Below are 20,681 nucleotides of genomic sequence, written 5' to 3'. Positions count from 1 at the left end.
CCACAAAAAATCTGGATGACTAATTAAACTACCACAACCCCAATTTTTATTTAGTTAATAGAGGAGGATAGTTCTAAGAGCAATCCCACATTGGTATAAGAAAATATGTTTAGATAAAATTATGGTGGATTATCTTTTTCTCGGGATTGATAATTCTCCAAAATTAAACAAAGCGTGAATTTGCAATTTTAATGGGCTACTAAAAATTCTCAAAGCATCACCTGTTAATCTCAATTACTAAATTTCAAGCAATAAGACCTGGTTACCAAAGGGCAATTGCCAGATGCTATTTTTAAGCTTATCTATATACCGAGTGGTAATTGGTAAAGTCCGAACAGGGTCAAGCTTTTCTGATTATTGTTATGGCATCTAAAGTGTTTGTTAACTCATGATCATTTCATTCAAAGTTTAAAATATGAAGTCGCGTAATTGAGTTTTTCATGAATTCCTATTGTGTGTGTTCTCTTCAAACGTGAGTAATCAAATCAAACATATTTTATGAATTTGTGCTTCCATCCTCTTTTATGGAGATGCTTACAAATTTTTCAGTTACCTATTTAGAGAAATCTTGAAATCACATCGGGATTCCATGTGCCAAATTAGAAAGAGAAAGAAACGGAAATTGGAAAAGAAATGGAAAGAAATAGGGTTAACTTTTTATTTAAATTGTTTGGGATTAAAAAGGTAAGTGCTTAAAAGTTTATGTGGCTATTGAATTTGATGGGTCAATAGCTGACCGTCCTTTGACGGAGTGACGGTCAGCTATTGACCGCTTGATCGCTAACTCATGAGCAAAGCCGCCTTCGGCCCTTCGCTTAGTAAGCCCCTCTTCGAGCCTCTACTGAATTCCGCTCGCCCCGGTCCTTAGTAGCGTTGACAAAGGCAACCTTTGGATGTTGTTGTGACGCTTTGGTTAGGCTCGGTTGACAAAGGCAACAACACAAGCAAGGAGTTGACAAAGGGGAACAGCCCCCCTGTTGTTGATAGAGAGCTTACCGCCCCCTCATTTTTTTAATTTTGTTTTCTCTTTATACTTTTAGGATGACCAGATAGATTTACCGTTTTTCCTTGATTGTTTATTTCATGTCTTGCAATTTCAGTTTCATTGATTGTTTTCCTTTCATTTAATGAAAGTAATTCACCACGTATGATCACTTAGTTTAGAATTGATGATCCCGAAAACGTAAAAAGAGACATATGGACATGTTAGGAAAAACACAATATACTATTTAGGTACCGAAAGTGCGTTAATAGAAATATTAGCGTAATCCAAGTCCCCAAACCTAGATATCTGGTCACATAAGAATCAAGGGAACACTTTCGACCCTCGATTGGGTTTTCTAGCTGATCCCCAAAATGAGGCTAGTGGCGACTCCTGTATATTCTTAGGTTGTTAAATACCTAGATTGCATAAATAAACTCGTCACTATCACATGGGGTACGAGCCTGAGAGAGCTCGTGATCTTGTAATCAAATACCCCTAAATTAGATACTGAAATATGAGGAGGTCCAAGCAATCAATTTTCATAAATATGATGTAAGAAAACATAAATTAGATACTGAAATATAAATAATTATAAGTAAAAATATTATTACCTATTAAAAAATCGTTAATGTCATTATGGCCCTGTTTAATTCCGCATTTATAATAGGCTTTGGGACTTTAAAGTTCCTTGGTGAAATGCAAATGCATTTCGTTCGTTTTTTATTATTTAAAATTTGGATAAATACAATTATATCTTGAAATGACTCCAAAGGCATTTAGCCCAAAGCAGGTTTGGAAGTCCTTTGAGAAGTTGCATTCTCGGAATGTAAATCTTGGCCCTTAATTACTATTCATCTTCTCCAAAGACCACCGCACAGAAAAGCCAATGGAAGGCTAACGACCACAACCAAGGGGTTGCACACTAGCACCGTCACTTGGGGGTCACTTGACCCCGACGATTGCCATCGACCCCAAGCGATGCCTGGGTCCCATGACCTAGGTGACCATTGGCCTAAATTGTGTGACCCAGGCATCGGACCTTAGGCGACACATGGGTCGCGCGACCTAGGCAACTATCGGCTTTAATCGCACGACATAGGCAATGCTTGAGGTCACGTGACCTCATATGACGGTCGCTTGGGTCGAGCACTCATCTCATCTGAATTACTAATTATGTGGAAATCAATGAACTTCCTTGCACCCTCATCCTGGCAAATTGTATACATCAATTCAATTGATAAACGCTATGCCATAAATTTTCAAATATTTCTACATATTATTGAAAAATATTTTGGAAACATCATATTATGCAATCCAAATTCACAGAAGAGTCAATGTGTATCAACTGATCAAGGGTTGTTTTCTTCTACAAGAAAATTCACATACATTAGTTTAGCAAACTACTATCAAGCTGATAGGAAATATATGAAAAAATTACGTCGTGTTAACTAAAATTATCAATAAAAAGGTTCTTGAGCTTTAAAGTATATAGTTCAATACAAACAATAATAACAATGTTTCTTCCTCAAGACAATGTCCCTGTCGCACCTTTGACCACTAATGGCCTCATCACGACCTTTGGAGGCAGATTCGACAAATGCCTTAATGCGCCAGATGACAATCTCGAGGGTTTTTCTTCAGTCATGTTCGCGAAGCACACTCTAAACCATCCTGGCTCACTGCAGTGGCACAGTGATCCCAGCGAGATGTTCAGCTTGACGTTGTACACATTCTTCTTCCACAGTTCCATTTGCGCTTCGATCGTGTTAAAACTTAACAGGTGTCTCATGTTGACCCGGGAGAATAGCCCCGCGTTGCCATTGAGGCCGCTTATGCCCGCATTCTGGAGGCATAAGAAAACATAAAATTAGAAAAAAAAATTTGGGTGAAAGATGGAAATCGGTTGAAAAAGTCAACCGGTTTCCATTTTAAATATGCACTCCTTACATGACCGTCACTCCGTCATTAACAGAGTGACGGTCAGCTAAGCTTTTCCCATGGGTAATCTGGCATTTTCATCTCATGGATTAGCTTACTGAAAAATAAATCCGATAAGTCTTAAACATCCCCTCGTTCTTCAATGTCACGCCCCGACCCTCGGGCACGCACACATCCTTCTACTTGGTCGATTTAAAAATGCGATATCCCAGGACTATGTGTTGCCGACCCTTTCATTTTCATTAAGCACATGCGGAAGCAGTTACAAATCCCCAAACAATAAAACAATGTGATAGAAAAGCAGGGCCATATTTTTCATATTGAAACTTATAACCAAACTTTTATACAAAGCACAAACTAGAGTACTTTACAACTATTCACAACCTTTTAGTCTAACTCTATTCACATCAAGACAGGCTTCACAAAATAGGATGGGATCTCAGTCATCATCCGGATCGTACTCCAGATCCCTCTCGGTAGTATCTTCTTCTTCCAAAAATCATTTTCATCAGGTTTCCCTTTAAAGTTCTCCTCCTCAGATTCCTCTTCCTCAGCTCCTCATCGGGGTCCTGAAATGTTTTTCTCCAAATCGGGATGAGACTATGTTTCAGCGAGTTCTACCTCACTAAGACTCAATTAGGGAACCAATACACTACTCGGTTGCCTAAGACAGCACAAGTCAGAGGACTTACCTTGGCCTCAGATCCCACCTGCATGTTAGCACAGATCAAATAGACATCCAAGCAATCACATTACAGATCGAAGCATCGATCAAATCGACTTAGTTGATTACATGTCAACAAGACCACTCACGGTCATTTCCATTCGATCAATCAATTCATAACATCATATCAAAGCAATGATCAATCGACTTAATCGATTACATATCAGTCGGACCATTCCTAGATCATTCATTTCATCCCATATAACCTCCAATAGTACACTTAGTCACAAAGCTCCATTAATGCTCTCGGGTATCATTTTCGCCAAGGTGACATAAGTATCAGACGGTCTACATGCGTTCTTTAAGGCGCCGTTTTCGCACAGTGATCTCCTTAATCACTGAACCACGCCCATCATAGGTCACAGATCATCGACAGTCTACATGCGTTCTTTAAGGCGCCGTTTTCACACAGTGATGTCCTTTATCACCGAACCACGCTTGTCACGATTCATAGGCAGTCTACGTGCGTTCTTTAAAGCATCATTTTCACACAATGATATTCTTCATCACCGAACCACCCCTGCCATAAGTCATAGATAGTCTACGTGCATTCTTTAAGGCGCCGTTTTTGCACACTGATGTACTTTATCACCGAACCACGCCTGTTTATACTTCGTACTTGATCGGTCTTAGCCAATAGAATTCTCAGTTAACTCTCACCACTCTCTCCACTTACAGCTCAACAAGGCATTACAAATGCTAACTAGCCATACTCGGCCATCTACTAATCAATAATTCAATTTCACTCAATTTCAATCAATTTAGGGTAAATCCATAAAATATCACAATTTATTTAATTCCATGCAACGTAGAGCTCAATTAAATAAATGGATTGCGCCACGATAATCAGCACGAGATTTCGGTCGTCGGCCATCTCAACCTTAATTTTCAAAAAATAAATAATTAATTAATTAACTTCAAAAATTAAATAATTAATATTAAAAATTCAATTTAGCTCAAAATAAAGCCCGATTAAATAAACAGACTTTACCACGGTCATCAACATAATATTCTGGTCACTGGACATCTCAGTTGAATTTTCAGAAAATAAATAATTAATTAATTAATTCCGAAAATAATATTTAAATGCCAAAATTCAACTTAGGCCCGAATTATCAAATTGAAGCCCAATTAGAGTCGGGAAAAATCACGGGCTACCCTAATAGTAGACCACGTCTACTTGCTAAATACACACTCAATTTGTCTAATTCACATCACAATTGACTAATAAATACTAATCTATACTAATATAACCACCTAAACCTAATTAATTAAAACTAAACATCCCTTTAAGTATAATTAGCCCACTAAGCAAGGATTAGTGAGATTACTCACCGGAATTGTGCACAAATCGAATCAATCCGACGTGAACAACGCGAGGAACGATAAACCTCAAAGTGGGCCTCGGGTCCGGGGCCCAGAAACGGCCCAACAGTGAGCTCGAAGTCGCTGAAAACCCACTCGGCAACTTGCTTAGTTGCTGCAAAACAGAGGGGAAAAGGAGATGGTTGGGGGCAGCAAGGGATCGGGAGAGCGGGCGGAGCTCCGGGAAGGGCTGGTAGAGGTCCGGCGGCTTCGAACGGTGGCCGGAGGTGGCCGGATCGAGCTGGACAGAGGCCGAACAGCCTGGACGGCGCACGGCAGGGACGGCGAGGCGCGAAGGGGCGGTGGCTGAACGCGCGGCGTCGCGCGGGTGGTGCGGACGGCGGCCCGGCGGCGTGCGACGACAACGACGAGCTGCTTTGGTCTTCAATGACGGTGGCTGCTGCTTCTGTTCTTCTTCAGCTTCTGGTTCGCACGAAGGAGAAGAAGAAAGAGGGGGTTCGGTCACGTGGGGTGGGGAGAAGAGAGAGGAGAGAGAAGAAGAGATAAGAGAGAGAAGGAAAAGGGTTTGACTAGTCAAATTGGGAGAGAGAAGAAGCCAAATTGAATTTGGCAAGTGGGTGTTTGGTGGGGGGTGTGTCCGCACGAACGGGGAGGGGAGAGGAGAGAGAAGAGAGAGAAAAGAGAAAATGGGAGAGAGAGAAAAGAAATTAAAAATCATATTATTCTTATTTTTCTTTTCTCTTTCCCGTTCTAATTTCTTTTGGTCTTCAATTTTTCCTCCAATAATTTCTTTCTTAAAATTTCGGACTCGTCAATAAATTGACAGACGATGAGACGGTCCTAAAAAATGAATTGCGACACGCTCGAATATTCGATTCCCAAAACCAATTTAAATTTCATGGTTAGAATCGATCAGACGTGATTTTAGTCTAATCCAACCAATTGAGTAGCTTTTAGGGATTTTACTGCAAATACATCCCTTAACGGTTTCACTCAATAGGTTAGTTAACTCGTGAGTGATCACTCGAGAAAAAGGACCATAGGCAAGTTGACGATATGCCCATTTCACTTTATCGAAACTGGGTCGAATTTTAGGATGTCACATTCAACCTTGTGAGTTGTGAGCAATCACACATGTTCCTTTCCTGATCTTTGTGCTATGTTCTTTTCTGAATCACTGTTAGCTTTAAGTGAAGAGAGAGAAATTGTGACTAGTTTTTTTTTTTTTTTTTTGGTAAAGGGAAATTGTGACTAGTTAGTCTCTTAGTTCTTCATTATTTGTAATTAGTCAATAAAGTTGATGAAAATTAGTTTTTCTTGTGATGTGTCCATGTTGCATGTCAAAAGAAATGTGGTTAATACCACAAAAAAAAAAAAATCCCAAATTGGTATATCTTTAACAAATTTATCCCAAAATAATTCTGTGATTACCAAAACCTCTAAACTTGTACATTTTTGACAAATTTATCTTAAAATAATTTTTTGATTATAAAAAATTCTAAATTGGTATACTTTTGACAAATTTATCTTAAAATAATTTTTTGATCATAAAAACCTAAGCTAGTACATTTGTGATAAAATTTACTATATATTAGTTTCCATTATTAGATTAATATCATGAAAAATCACAAACCGATACACCTGTAATAAGTGGAGGGTAAAACCCTAAATTAGCACATTCGTCAATTATCACATGTCATCCAACTTAGCAATTTGACAATAAAATTTAATGAAAACCAACGAAAGGTAAATTTGTCACAAGTGGTACAATTTGGGAGTTTTTTTATGGTTAAAATATTAGTTTTGAGTAAATTTGTCATAGATATACTTGGGCTTTTTTATGATATCAATCCAAAGAAATAACAAAAATTTCCATCAATTTGTCCTTAAGTGATTCATGTTTGCCCCTAAGTTGATTTGACATCCAAGAATATTAAGAGCTTTACTATTCATTGCTAAGTTTGCATGCATCAACTTTGGATGGTTGTTGAAAAGATTCACTTCCGTTATCAACTGCGTTTGATGAAAATTGAGTTCAATTAGACTCAATTTTTTAAAGAGGTGATGCTGGTATATGTGCGTTATTGAAATCGAATACCTTTGTCCACTATTGAGTTACTTTATATCATGTGGCCACATTTATCGATTATGTCGAACATGGTAATGCATATAGATAACTTTATTAATAAAAAGTGATATGCTTGATAGTGAAATAATAGTCGAGACAAAGAATGCAACACAATGTAAAGGAGAGAAGGACATTTCATAAAGTGAATTTCCCATTTGATCAAAAGAGTCAGTGATGCTAACTGAATCTCAAATTCAAATGAGACAAGATCCACTAGTTGATATGTGTTCATCCTTGGTGGAGGTGATGCAGCTCACATGCAAGAAATATAGCTATTAAAATTATTTTTTCCAAGTTTATTAAGGTTTCTGTACCAGATACGCCACCCCGACAAGAGCAACAGCTAAAATGACAAATACTTCTTTTCTCACTACTGATCTTGGTCCATAATTCTCTTCTCAAAACCCCAGTATCCATTAACTTCATAAGTTCATGAAGTACGTATTTCTTAGGCATTTCTCCTGTCTAACTAACAGAAAACATTTGGGCTCAACGAGTGCGAAATCTTTTACATAAGCAACTGCAATGACACATGCACCATTTTAACTAACAAAAATTAGTCCAGTTGTAATATTTTTCTAGCACGCAGAGATACAGAGTCTATCGGTTGAACAGATCATGTCACTGCAATATCCTTACACGACTTGGGATTTTCTTATTGCCATCTAAATATCTTGAGATTAAAAGCTTGTAAAAGACTGATTCCAACCACTATGTGAGAAATTTATACCCTAAAGCTTCACTTGTCTATCAGAAATCCAGCTGAAGGGAATAGTGAGTGCTTCCTCGGCCCTTTCCGAAGCTCTCTCCTCCAGCCTTCTAATTTTTGGTACTAAACAACAGACATATTCCTGGGCTTTTCTTCCCTCTGCTGAAAGTCCAGTCAGATTCTCCACCTTCCACCTTCCCATAAGAAACTCCAGGACATCTGCATAGTCCTTCGCTGTGTAAACACCGAGCCTCTGCACAACAGCTGAGTAATGGGAGAAAATGTTGTCATCATAACCATCATACATCAAATGACCTGGCATAGTGATTCTCTTTCTCATCATGTCGGCAAGTGCCAAGACAGTGCCATCTGGATCGATCTCGAAGAGCTTCTCCATGATTTTTGTATAGGCTGCTTCATGACGCTTCTCATCTGATGCAATCATACCGCAAATTTGAGCCAATTTCATTTCCCCATGTGCCTTAGCAAGCCTGCCTGTGTTTCCATGAGAAATAGATGTTGCTCTTTCTTGAAATGAAGTGTATATGAAGAAGAGATAGGGATTGTTTTCCGTTCGAGGATCCTGGGATAAAAATATAGAGAGGTAATTAGCCCCAGCAAGTACAAAGTTGCCTTAAATTTTTGGTGGGCCTTAAATTTTTGGTGGCATCTGTCTCAACTTATTCTCGTGAACTGACAGTTCAATTTTAAAGTCATGTGCATAAATCATTGTTCAGTTGCAGAGGCATAACTTATATTTGAACATGACAATCAACATTAAGAGTTGCGATGGTCATATATATTCACCAAAATGATTCCAGTGCATTCAGTGTCCCTTTGAGATGCTCAAGATTTGCATGCATATGAGTGTGATTTTGTGCTGATGGACTTGCATATTAGGTTGTGTTTGTTTCACGGAAAACGTAACGTTTTTGGAAAATGTTTTCCGAGAAATCATTTTCCAGGAAAATGGTTAGTTTTCCTTTGTTTGGTGATGCGCGATTGAAAGTATTTTCTGGTGTTTGGATCACATTTGAAAAATGATTGAATGACATTTGACCTAACAATTAACAATAGTGTGCCTCTTACTTCCAAATTAATTTGTTGAGTCCATGACCTTTTTAACTTTATAAAAATATTTTTATAAAAATCGAAATTATAATTATTTTTCATATTTCAATTGTTTTTTCTTTTTTCTTTCTTTTTATTCCTTCCTTAGCCGGTCGGCAACAGACCCCCAGGCGAGATTGAGCCTTACCCGATGCCGACGAGCTCGAGGCTTGACCTCACCGACAACCGGCGAGCTCAAGCTCACCGGTGTCGAGCGAGATCGAACCTCGCCCAACGCCAGCGAGATCGAGCATCGCCAACGCCGACGAGCTCGAGCCTCGCCCGATGCGGCAAGGCTCGGCCTCACCGACGACCGGTGAGGCTAAGCTCGCAAGCATCGGGTGGGGCCTTGGCCTTGCTAGATTGGCGAGATCGAGCCCGCCCACACCGATGAGCTCGATCTCGCCCCGTGGCCGGTCATCGGCGTCGTCATGGCTAGCGGCCAGTTGAAGAAGAAGAAAAAGAAAAGAGAAAAGAGAAAAAATGATTAAAAATTAAAAATTATATTTTTGAAAATTTTAAAAATTATATTAAAAAAATTAAAAATTCGATTTTTTTAAAATATTTTAAAATGAATTATATAAAATTAAAAATATATCTTTATAAAAATAATTGTTTGTAAACCAATCATCAAATTTAGGCTTTGGTAGATTTGGAAAACGTTTTCCGATCCTTTCAAAGGGGAAATCATTTTCCTGAATTTAAGCTTTGTTAGGAAAACGTTTTCTGTTGACTAGGAAAACGTTTTCCGTTGACTCATTTTCCTAAGTGAAGCTAACGCCGGAAAATGAGGAAAATGTTTTCCCCAAAAATGTATTCCGCGAAACAAACACACCCTTAGTTGGTCTTAGTAGAGGTAGGATCTTACCATCCCCGCCCCGATTAGATACTGAATCGTTTTCTCAATTCGCTTCATGTCCACTCGTCCAGACAGGTACAAGTACTTGTTTAGGAGGTCACCGTGTCTGTTCTCCTCCGCAGTCCATGCCCTTGTCCAAACGGCCCAAGGTGTTAGGCTCGAACCTGTCTCGTCTCTAACTCCATCCAGCGTATTAAGCATTGTCTGATAAGTCGGAAGGGCTTCTTCTGTTATCATGCTTCCAACCAAAGAAACAAAGTAGTCATCACGGATATCCCTAGCCCTCTCCCTAAGTTCCTTAACTTGTTCTTCAAATCCATCTGATGTTGCATCCGGCAAAAAGTCTTGTGGTTGCCAACAATTCTCGACAGGTTTCAAGTGAACCAGTACATTCTTCTCAGCCCATTCCTCCATGGATTTGAATATTTCGATCTTTTCGTATGGCATGGAATGGGTTACCTGAACATGTGTCTTCCTGTGAGGAAGAAAAGGCTTCTTGACGTTCTCCATGGATTAAACATTTGAATAATTAGTGATTTCTCATGGTTCGTTACAAGCACGGAACAAACTGGATGCTAGATCTTGTTAAATGTCAAATCGCAAAAGTGTGTACCATATGCACTTAAATATCATGAAGTAGATTGAGGATTCAAATGGATTGTAAGAACTTTGGCCGGTTGGCATATTGATACTTAGGAATTTAAACTTAACATAAGAATTGACCAGGAATTCCCCATTCTACTGAAAATAAGAAAGTCTGTTCATGCTAATTCAGTTCTTCAGTTTTTTTTTTTAATCTTTCATTTTGGAATAAAGAATTTGTTCATCGTATAAGAGTCTACCCAATTCCACTTGACACTTTTCATCGAATTGTATCTAGTTCAATCGGCAGACAAAAAAGGCGTAAAAGAAGATACTCTGTGTATAAAGAAGTCCTTGAATATTTGGAAGAACCAAATGATCATGAGTTGGCATTGGTAGCCCTATAACTCGTGCCTTAGCTTGTCCCTTGCCTTGAGTGATCTCTGAGGATAGCTATAAAGTCATGAATTTCTTCGTAACGTTGTAAAGCCCGCCTAATTCTTTGCATAGTTTCATGAGTTCCGTGCTAATGTGGTGGTTGGTGCTGGCCCCGGATCTAAAGCACATGTTAGTATTGTTTATACCGATGAAGCCTTGTCCTTTCATTATCTCTATGGGACCGCCTACAGTTTCATGACCACTTCCCCACCAATCACAAAAAGCTTCTGCCCACTTTCATTTAAGTTCTATAGAAGTTAACAGAATAATATTCATTTATAAGTATAGCTTTATACAAGATTGACATGACAATTCAGTCATTGCCTAACATCCTACATAGTACTCTACCTTAATTTCTTATGAAAATTAATCAGAATGACTATACTGAAATTCCATAGGAAGGTTTAAGATTAAATTAGCAAAATTAAAAATTTAAGGACTAAATCAATATCCATACAATAGGTTTATGACTGATTGAACAAGTTCCCATACAAATTAAATCCAATAGCCACTTCCACCCTCTCTTTAATGTTGCTATATGGCAGTTCTTATGTTAGCAATGATGATGGTTTCATGATGCGTACTTACATGAAGACGTTTGACAATCGTCATTGACATTTTATTTTTATTTTATTTTATTTTATTTTGCCATAGCTAACTTTGACAAGTGAGGCTTTTTTTTTTTTTTTTTAACTAATGTACTTGGGGATGGGGCTGTTGGGACGTCGGTGTCGATTGTTGTCGGTTGGTCGAGCTGAATAGGATAGTGTTGGACAGGGGCTTTTGCAGCTTGCATTACTTAGTTCAGCATCATGAATATAATATGCACAATTAGCGTGAAAGAAAGGGAACATAATAACATTCTGTCTCATGTATGATATGGAAATTGTCGATGGTTGGTGTGCAAAATAAAATTGTAGTTGCCGATGTCCACCCGCCTCATATCCCAAATTCTTCTTGTATATTTGTCTTCCCCAAGAGGAGGGAATATTCTCTTGTTATTTCACATCTCAAAATTCCCAAAGTCCAGACAAGAACCGAGATGAAACCTTTTAGTTACTTAATCAGTTCTAGTCGTGTGGTGAGCTTGGCTCTTGAAAAGTCTCTTTGGAAGGTCTATGTTCACTATGCTTGTGACCCCCAAGAGAGAAACGGTTGAGGAGGGTTATAGGGAGGGTCCCATAATAGGCACGCACGCTCAAGTCAGTGTAGTGTGGGAGAAGAAGACAGAACTCGAATGTGAGAGACCTAGACAAACTTGGATGATATCAAACCTTCTAGGTGGTGAATTGAAGATGCCCAATTTAATCTCTTAAAAGGGAACTATAGTAAAGCATAATTTCTTGCAACAATAACATAAGATATGTACAGTTCTTGCAAAAGATACATAGTACACGCACGCATACAACATCCAAGGCTAAATTACACTCTCATTTGCTCTAAAAAGCAGGAGTGAATGGAAGTGGGAAATGTTAGAAAACTCACTTGGAAGTTGAGCCAGAGCCAAGATTGGAGGACATGCACTTGGGAGATCTGTGGCTGGGATTGGCGATCGAAGGCAAATTAAAGGAAAGTGACTTCATGGGTTTAGAACTGAGAAATGTAGCAACGTGGACAGCCATTTACTCTTTTATTGATTTGTGAGCGTGATAAGTAGCTTTTTGGTTGGCTTGCTTTTCTCTGAGGATGAGACTCCACGAAGAAGATCTTGAGCGAAGTTTGGGTGGGTCTTAATATGGGGGAATGTGACGGACACGAAGGGTAATCAAGTTTGGATCTCACCTTGAGCTAAGCATATACGAATCGAGGTGAACAAAGTCAATACACGTATTAGGGGTGAGCATGGTCCGGGTTGGTCCGGGCCACCCCCTAACCTTAGGACCAACCCGTACAATGTCGGTCCTCAAGTTTTAGGACCAAGGACCGACCCTATTGAGCCTGGGACCAAGGACCGGACCGACCCAATGGGTTCGGTCCGATTCCAGGGTCAACCTGGGACCGATCGATAATTTTTTTCGTCTTATTTTTATACTTCCTAAAAAGCAAAACCTACAAATTCAAATTACACATCCATCAACAATACGGTATTGTGCAACTAAACTATAAAATACCAATACATATTTAGCAAATTTAAGATGACACAATAAAAGAAATTTCATATCCGCTAACCGCTCATCGAGATGTGGGACAAGATGGAAAGTTCTTGTAATAATTTATATTTAATATTTATAACACCATATGCAAAAGCGTTTTCCTGATCATGTAGAGTTCACTCAACCAAAAAATGAGCTTCGCACCACTTAACTAGCATTTGATCATGTAGAGTCTACTCAACCAAAAAATGAGCTTCACACCACTTGACTAGCAAATCACCGTAACAACTACAGTACTACTCTACTCTTCAAAAACTTATACCATTTAACACAAATTGAAAAGCAAAGTGCAGCTGAAATTCATTAGTAAAATACAATTAAATCATAACAAGTTTAAAATACTTAATATAAACCATGAATATATAACTTCACATTTTGTTAATTCACTTGAACTTCTAAACACTTGAAAACAAAACAAACGACACATAATTAATACTTAACAAAAGTTTTAAATTAAAATTACTATTAGTGCTATTGATAGAACATCTTAATATAATATAATATAATATAATAGACATTTTACTTAGGTTTGAATATATAAAAGAATTATAAATAATATAATATAATATACAGGGTTGGTCCAGGGTTGGACCGACCCAAAACTCTTAGGACCGAGGACCAACCGCACAGTGTTGGTCCTGGAATTTCAGGACTAAGGACCGACCCGGTCCCTTGGGAACCGGACCGGGACCCGGCAGGGTTGGGCCGGTCCAGGGTTGGTCCAGGGTCGACCCTAAACCGCTGCTCACCCCTAACACGTATTACTTGCGAATTGATGACAAAATATTGAGTAGGCCAACTTAATAAAATACTAGTCCATTTATCGGGTAATAAGTGTTGCGTTGGGCCCACCTTACATAAATCTTCCTCTCTCAGGAAAATATTAGATACACTAGTGGTGATACGTCATATTTACACAAGTCCATTGAATGGGTGACACGTGTCACTCTAAGCCCACCTGTCATAAACTCTATGTCCTCTCTCTCTACAATTATATGTTTTTACTTTTTTTTTCTTTTCTTCCTCTTCTTATTCTTCCATTCACTCCGCCGGCATGACATCAATTCAAACTCACTGTCAAGTTAATCCCGCTGTCTTCCGCCACCGTCATCTTTCACCACCTAACTACCGTTTCAATCCTCCATTATTGAACTCGAGCTTAGCCGCGAACTTGACCCTCAGATTTTGGATCTAAGCTCCGGTGAGCCATAGATTTGTGATCTATGGCTCAGCTCGATCTCGAATTGACAAATTCGAAGCCATATAAGTACTTGTTCAGGAGGTCACTCCCTGCGAGGAACATAAGGCTTCTTTACGTTCTCTTGGATTAAACATTTGAATAATTAGTGATTTCTCATGGTTCGTTGCAAGCAGGAAACAAATGGGATGCTGGATTAGTTAAATGTCAAATAGCGAAAGTGTGTGCCCTATGCACTCGAATAACAGGAAGTTGATTGAGGATTCAAATGGATTGTGAGAACTTTGGCCGGTTGGCATACTAATACCTAGGAATTTGAACTTAAAATTAGGATTGACCAGAGCACCCCCCACTCTATTGAAAATAAGAACGCCTGTTCATGCTAATTCAGTTCTCCACTTTCTTTTTTGTTTTATCTTTCATTTTGGAATTGATAATTTGTTTGTCGCATAAGAATCAACCCGATTCCACTTGATACTTTTCATCAAGCTGTATCTAGTTCAATTGGCAGACCAAAAAAGGCATATAAAGAGATACTCTGTACAGACAGAAGTCCTTGAATATTCGCAAGAACCAAATGATTATGAGTTGGTGTTGATGGTTTTATAACTCGTGTCTTAGCTTGTCCCTTGCCTTGAGTGATCTCCTAAGATAGCCATAAAGTCATGAATTTCTTTATAACGTTGTAAAGCCCGCCTAATTCTTTGCACGGTTTTTATCATCCCTATAGGACACCCTACAGGTTCATAACCATTTCCCCACCAATCACAAAAGCTTTTACCCACTTTCATTTTGTTAAGGTACCACAGAAGTTTAGTAAAAATATTAATGTATAAATATAGCTTTTCATAGATTGACGTGGCGATATAGTTGTCGCCGCCTGTCCCACGTAGCATCCTACCATGCTAGCGATTTCCTATGAAAATTAACTAGAATAACTATATTGGAATTTTGTACAAAAGTTTAGGACTCCATTTATAAAATGGAAAGGCTTATGATTGAATTAATATTCATAGAATAAGTTTAAGGCTGATCCAAGTTCACTTATAAATTAAAACCAATTGCCACTTCTAGTCTCTTTCTAATGGTGTCATTTGGCAGTTCTTATGTTAGCAATTTTTATCACGTATCTTATAGATGCAAGATATAAGAACATAGCAGAGAGGAAGAAACAAAGACTCCAATTTTCACTGCTAAAAACTACAAGAAATCAAATGCATAATTGGAAGAGACAACAAGCCATGTAAAAAAAAGGCGGGGGAGAGAATCGAAGTAAAAACCTAACCCCTAACTAGAAATTGATTCTACAGCTCTAAAGATGACAAAAGCTAAGCTCAAAGCTCCAACCTATATTCAAAGAAAAGCATCTCTTCGGGCTATATTTTAAAAAAATTGGTTCAACAAGAAGCTACTTCATATGTTATGATCAAATTTAGAATCAAAAGGGTCAACAATTGAGATCACATTCACAGATAATGATGGTTTCGTGTCGCATTACCTGCACTCGACAATTCTCATAGTCATTTTATTATTTTATTTTATCTTGCCATAGCTAACTCCGACAAGCAAGGTGATCGTGCATGTATGTGGGAGAAAATATTGCCTATGTATAGCGTGCCAACGTGGAGAACAGAAGGCATCTCAGAGCGCACATGTACAAAGTGGGCCCAAGTTGTCGGGCCACGCAAAATTTGAACTTCAGCGAGCGCGAGCGAGCGTTCTCTCTCCCTCTCTCTCTCCTCTCAACGCCGGACCAGCATTGACGACGCCACCCCATTGCCTCCGCCTCCGCTTCTATGATTTAGGGTAATTGCCTAATTTTTTTTTATCATGGACATAAATTGCTCTAATTTATTTCATGAATTTTGCTGTGTTCCCGTTTTTTTTTTTCCTTGGGTGTTTGACTTGAATAGATATTGATATCGGGTTCATGTGCTTTGAGCAATTTGTAGATTCCTTGAGAATGCTATCTAGTGAGAATTTCTAAAGTCAATCGATTCTATGTTACTTTGCGTAGAAGCAGCAACTTTTGGTTGAAAATGGTTCGTTTTACTTGTATCGAAAGCCAAAAGCAGAGGCTTGGGGACAAAAGTGAGACCTAAAGAACTCCTAAGTTTTAGTATCCATTGACCTTAGGGGACGAACTGCTCTTCTTGCTTTTTTTGTCGGACCAAATCTCCATCTAGCTTATTTGCGTGTCGGAAAATATCAGGGCTGGCAGAAAGTTCTAACACTTTTTGGCCCCTTCAAAGTACATTTTCCAATATGTATACGTTTAGCACCAGTTCATGACCTTAATAATTGTCAAATTATGTGCTTTTGGTCCAGTCCATACTGTTTAGAGCCTCTGATGTGCTTTGCGAGAACCTTTTTATTCAGTAGAATCTAGTCGACTCGAGGGACTCTAGGTACGTGTGGCTTCCTTTGCTTGTCGAGGGTCCTGTGGATGGACCCCTCGAGTACAGTTTTGGGTTTCCTTTATGGTCGAGGGTGTCAATCTATTGGCATAAGAAGTGGAGGCTACCTAACGGGTCAAGTTCATCAACGAAGTAATGGTGCTTTTCATGAGGAAAAAATAAAGGATCTATGTATATCATCTGTCTTCTTGATCATTTTTTCATTAGCTTACATATCTTTGTGGCTAGAGGCTAGAGCAGTTTCTGGTTTGAAGCTAATAGTGGTAACATGCTGAGCGGACAACATTGTCGGTGTATTTTCTTCTTTTTATACATTCAAGCGATGTGCATATTCACCGAGTATATCTTTACAAATGAATGTTGTTTTTCCACGTATTTTTCAAGCAGCTAAGCAAGCAACTTAATTGGTGAAGTTCTGAATAGTTGGCTTTACTTGTTTTTCCTTTTTCCATTGCCCTTCAATATACATAGACATCCAGGAAAGAGTTGGGAGTGCTCTGACTTACGCTATACAGACCAATTTGATGCGTGGCTGGTTATATTGATGCGAGATCGTTTGGTATCTAAAGATGTCTTAGCCTCGCTCAAGGCAAACAAGGAGAAGTGGTTGGTCTCGATTTCCATTTTTCTGTTTTTGCTTGGACCGATTCAATTCCTAAACAAGAAAGCTTTAATAAGAAGTTGAGAGCGTGGAAAGTATTTGGAAATTTTCTCATGCGATCAATGGATTGAGAAATGATATGCTTTGAAATTTTCTCATGCAATAAGGGTAATTTGGTACACGCAAGACTTAATTTGTTCATCAAAATCTGGACAGAACGTCACGAAGAACATGGACAATTTACATTCAAGATGCAATGTTTCACTATATGGTATATAGACAATCAATGTGTGTAATGTTTCATTTAAGATTTTGTCACTTTCTTGCAGGAAATAAGACAATTATGCTTCTAACTCTTGAACCTCAAGAAAGCTTTCGCTGAGGAAATGCAGAGAAGTGTTTATGCTAATTATGCAGCATTCACGACGTGACTTCACGAGCTCATCCTTCACTAGATTAGGGGTGACCAATAGTGCATGTTAGCCCATTGTTTTCTAAGCCTATCACGGTATGAGAAGATCCTTCAGTAAAATAAATCTGATGATAGGCAATTGATTAAGTTGGGAATTCACTAATTTGATTTTGTTTATTGTTCCTCTTGCAAAACATCCAAAGAGATATTGGATTTAGAGGGACAACTTCTGTCCATTAGGAATCTGTTGTCCACTCAAGCTACCTTAATTCATGGATTAGCTGACTTCTTTTGTTGTCAAGATTAAATCAAGTTCAAAGTTAACCCAAGAGGAATATCCAAAAACCATAGTTTATGAGCAAAAGTGCAATGCCCGAGACATGTGCAGCTAACTTCTTTTGGTTGTTTAAGTGCAATTTGGCATGTTTTGAGATTTGGCAATTGTGAATACGTTGGTTGGGCAGTTCATGAGTTTGACATGTTTTACACATGTATGTGAATTCTATTTGTGGGATGAATGAAGTGAAAGTTTTTTGCAGTTTGAAAAGTACATATTTGTTGCAATGTTCTTTATGTGCACTAGGTACTTAAAAGCTCTTCTGGATTTTTTTATGGTAAGAGAAGACAAAGTTTAGCATCTCTTTTTTCTTTTTTTTGGATAAGACATCTACGGTGTCAAGAACCGAACCGAAAACCGAACTGAAAATTTTGGTTTTTTCAGTTCGGTTCTCATTAAAAACCACAATTTTTTTTATCGGTTTGGTTTTTATTGGTTAACCAAACCGAACCGAACCAACAAACTGATAAAATCAAACCATTAATCAAACCCTATTTTTTATTCTCTCCCGTATCCTCTAGTCCTCTCGTCTTGGTCGGCTTGGAGGTGCAACGGGGACAGTGGCTGTGACGGCGATGGCAACTGATTGAGGGACGGAGCCCGTATCTGGCGGTGAGCACACGATTTGGTGAGCACACGGTCAACTCTGGTCTCCCCGCTCAATTCACTGATCGGATCGGAGTCTTCTGTAAATACGCACGATTCGGCACTAACTGCGGAAACCTCAGGATCTATACTAACTAGTTGCTGATCCTCCCGAGGTTGTTGCCTCGCTGGAGATTAGGTCGGGTTTTAGGGCTTTTGTAAATACACAACGATTCGGAGTCGGGAACTTTTTCAGCTCAAGTAGGAGACATGGATAACTACTTGAAGGAGAATTTCGGGGATGTGAAGGCAAAGAACTCGTTGTCGGAGGAGCTCCAGAGGTGGCGAAACGCCTGCTCGTTGGTGGAAGCCGATGCTATTCGTCGCACGTTTAAGGTCGGTCTGCCGCTGTTTTGTTTCCTCTCTCTTATCGCCAGGGAACTTGAGATCTTGCACTAACCACAGAGAGAGAGAGAGAAGTGCGAATTTTTGCCTGTGCGATTGCTAAGCTTGTCTTGAATTTTTGCAAATGCAAAAACTGAAAACCAAAAGCTGAAAACCAAAAACCAAAAACCAAAAAATCGAACTGAAGCCTAACCGAAATTTTGGTTCGGTTTGTATTCGGTTTGGGTCTCATTTGGTTTGGTTCGGAAGTTTTTTCTAACGGTTCGGTTCAGTTCAGTTTTTCAAAAAAACCGAATCGAACCGAACCGAACCGTTGACACTCCTACTTGTAGGAGTTAAATTTCACCTTTTGGCATGGTGAAAATGAGTTAGAAAGAAGCCCAAACCAATGATTTTAAATGCTTTAGAAAACATTCCCTATTTGCTCGAGACTCAGAAAGTAGTTTGTTCTGTAAAGTCTATATCATTCACAGCTGAATAAATGCATAAATGCCAAGAATTTGCAATTCTTTAATTTATAGGAGCGATATGATTTACAAAAATTCGCAGTTGAAGTTCAAAGAATAGGAAATGTGTCAAAAATCAAATCGGTTAAAAAAGAATTCAAGAATCATTCAAAACATGCACACATCTTCAATGCTGACGAAACCAATTCATGATTGACAACTGCTAATTTCCCTCGCTATATTATTCTAAAATGCCTTATATTCACTTGACATGCCCCAAAAACCAATTCAACATGTCCTATTGCCCTCTTCGGCACTCTTGACAGCAAATTCATTGTTGTCGGTGCACCTCACGCTCCATCCATGACTAACACAAGGTAATATTTTCACATAACTCTCAAACTGCAAAACAAGGGTTTCCGAATTAGTGGAAGTGTGGAAATAACCCAAGAGGGGAAGAAGTGCTATGAGAGCGAATTGACGGGATTGTGGAAAATGATTGCACTGTCTAACAATTCGTTTGCAACAAAATGCACAAAACATCCTAAGACGCTTACTTTTTTGGCTGACATGATCTCCCTAAACTTTTTTAGATCTTCAAGCAGGGAAGCATGGTCAATCTCAACTTCTAATATGGTAGTTGGAATCTTGACGGCAAAAATGCTATATTTGATGGCTATTCTAGAATCTATCTGCACTACCTAAGGCCTGATAATAATCAATAAGCAAAGAGTGAAAAGTAAAATTACTTCCAGAAAACAGACGTAGACAACTTCTAGGATCTCACCCTGTTAAAAGCAACTGTTGGGATTAACTGATTCCCCAAAAACCGGATTCGACACTAAATCGAACCCCTAAAACGAATGCGGAAGACAAGCCCGGGAAAATCACGTATCACCGATCCTAAAGCACACCACGGATTCGAGCGTACATTGTTAGCCACAGATTAAACACCAATGCTGAAGATTGAGGAAGAGAAACCGATCTTGTTCGATCCGATGACATCAATTGGCCTTGGAGGGAAGATAGCATCGCCATTTGCGCACTTTTGCTTTTGGAGGGAGAGAGGGAGAGGAACGTGCGCTCTTTTTTTTGTTGCCAAAAGGTACGTTCGTCTCTCTTTGTCCTCCCTTTTATACGTCCCCTCAAAAATATAAAACATACCTCTTCATCGGATCCCTCCATCCATGGGCCCTAATCTTATGGGCCGGGCTTTTAGGCCCATCATGGGCGGACATGCCAACTTAGGCCCATCACCTAAAACCATCATCTCTCACTCGCACATGGTGGGCCGAACATGATTCTTTTTACCTCTCTTCAACATTCAT

The 20,681-nt window shown here is 39.0% G+C and overlaps 1 protein-coding gene across 1 annotated transcript; it reads right to left on the bottom strand.

The window, feature by feature from the left end:
* Positions 1-7,832: 7,832 nt before the first annotated feature.
* LOC104427748 (stearoyl-[acyl-carrier-protein] 9-desaturase, chloroplastic-like) lies at positions 7,833-12,421 on the bottom strand. Its single transcript, XM_039305691.1, has 3 exons — positions 12,292-12,421; positions 9,789-10,294; positions 7,833-8,393 (listed from the first exon to the last, which is right to left on the bottom strand). The coding sequence occupies exons 1-3, from the start codon at positions 12,419-12,421 to the stop codon at positions 7,833-7,835; spliced, it is 1,197 nt and encodes a 398-aa protein (XP_039161625.1).
* Between the last annotated feature and the right edge of the window lie 8,260 nt (positions 12,422-20,681).

The sequence above is a fragment of the Eucalyptus grandis genome, chromosome 11 (assembly GCF_016545825.1).
Source record: "Eucalyptus grandis isolate ANBG69807.140 chromosome 11, ASM1654582v1, whole genome shotgun sequence".
Taxonomy (NCBI): Eukaryota; Viridiplantae; Streptophyta; class Magnoliopsida; order Myrtales; family Myrtaceae; genus Eucalyptus; species Eucalyptus grandis.
This window is presented reverse-complemented; position numbering and strand designations above follow the sequence as displayed.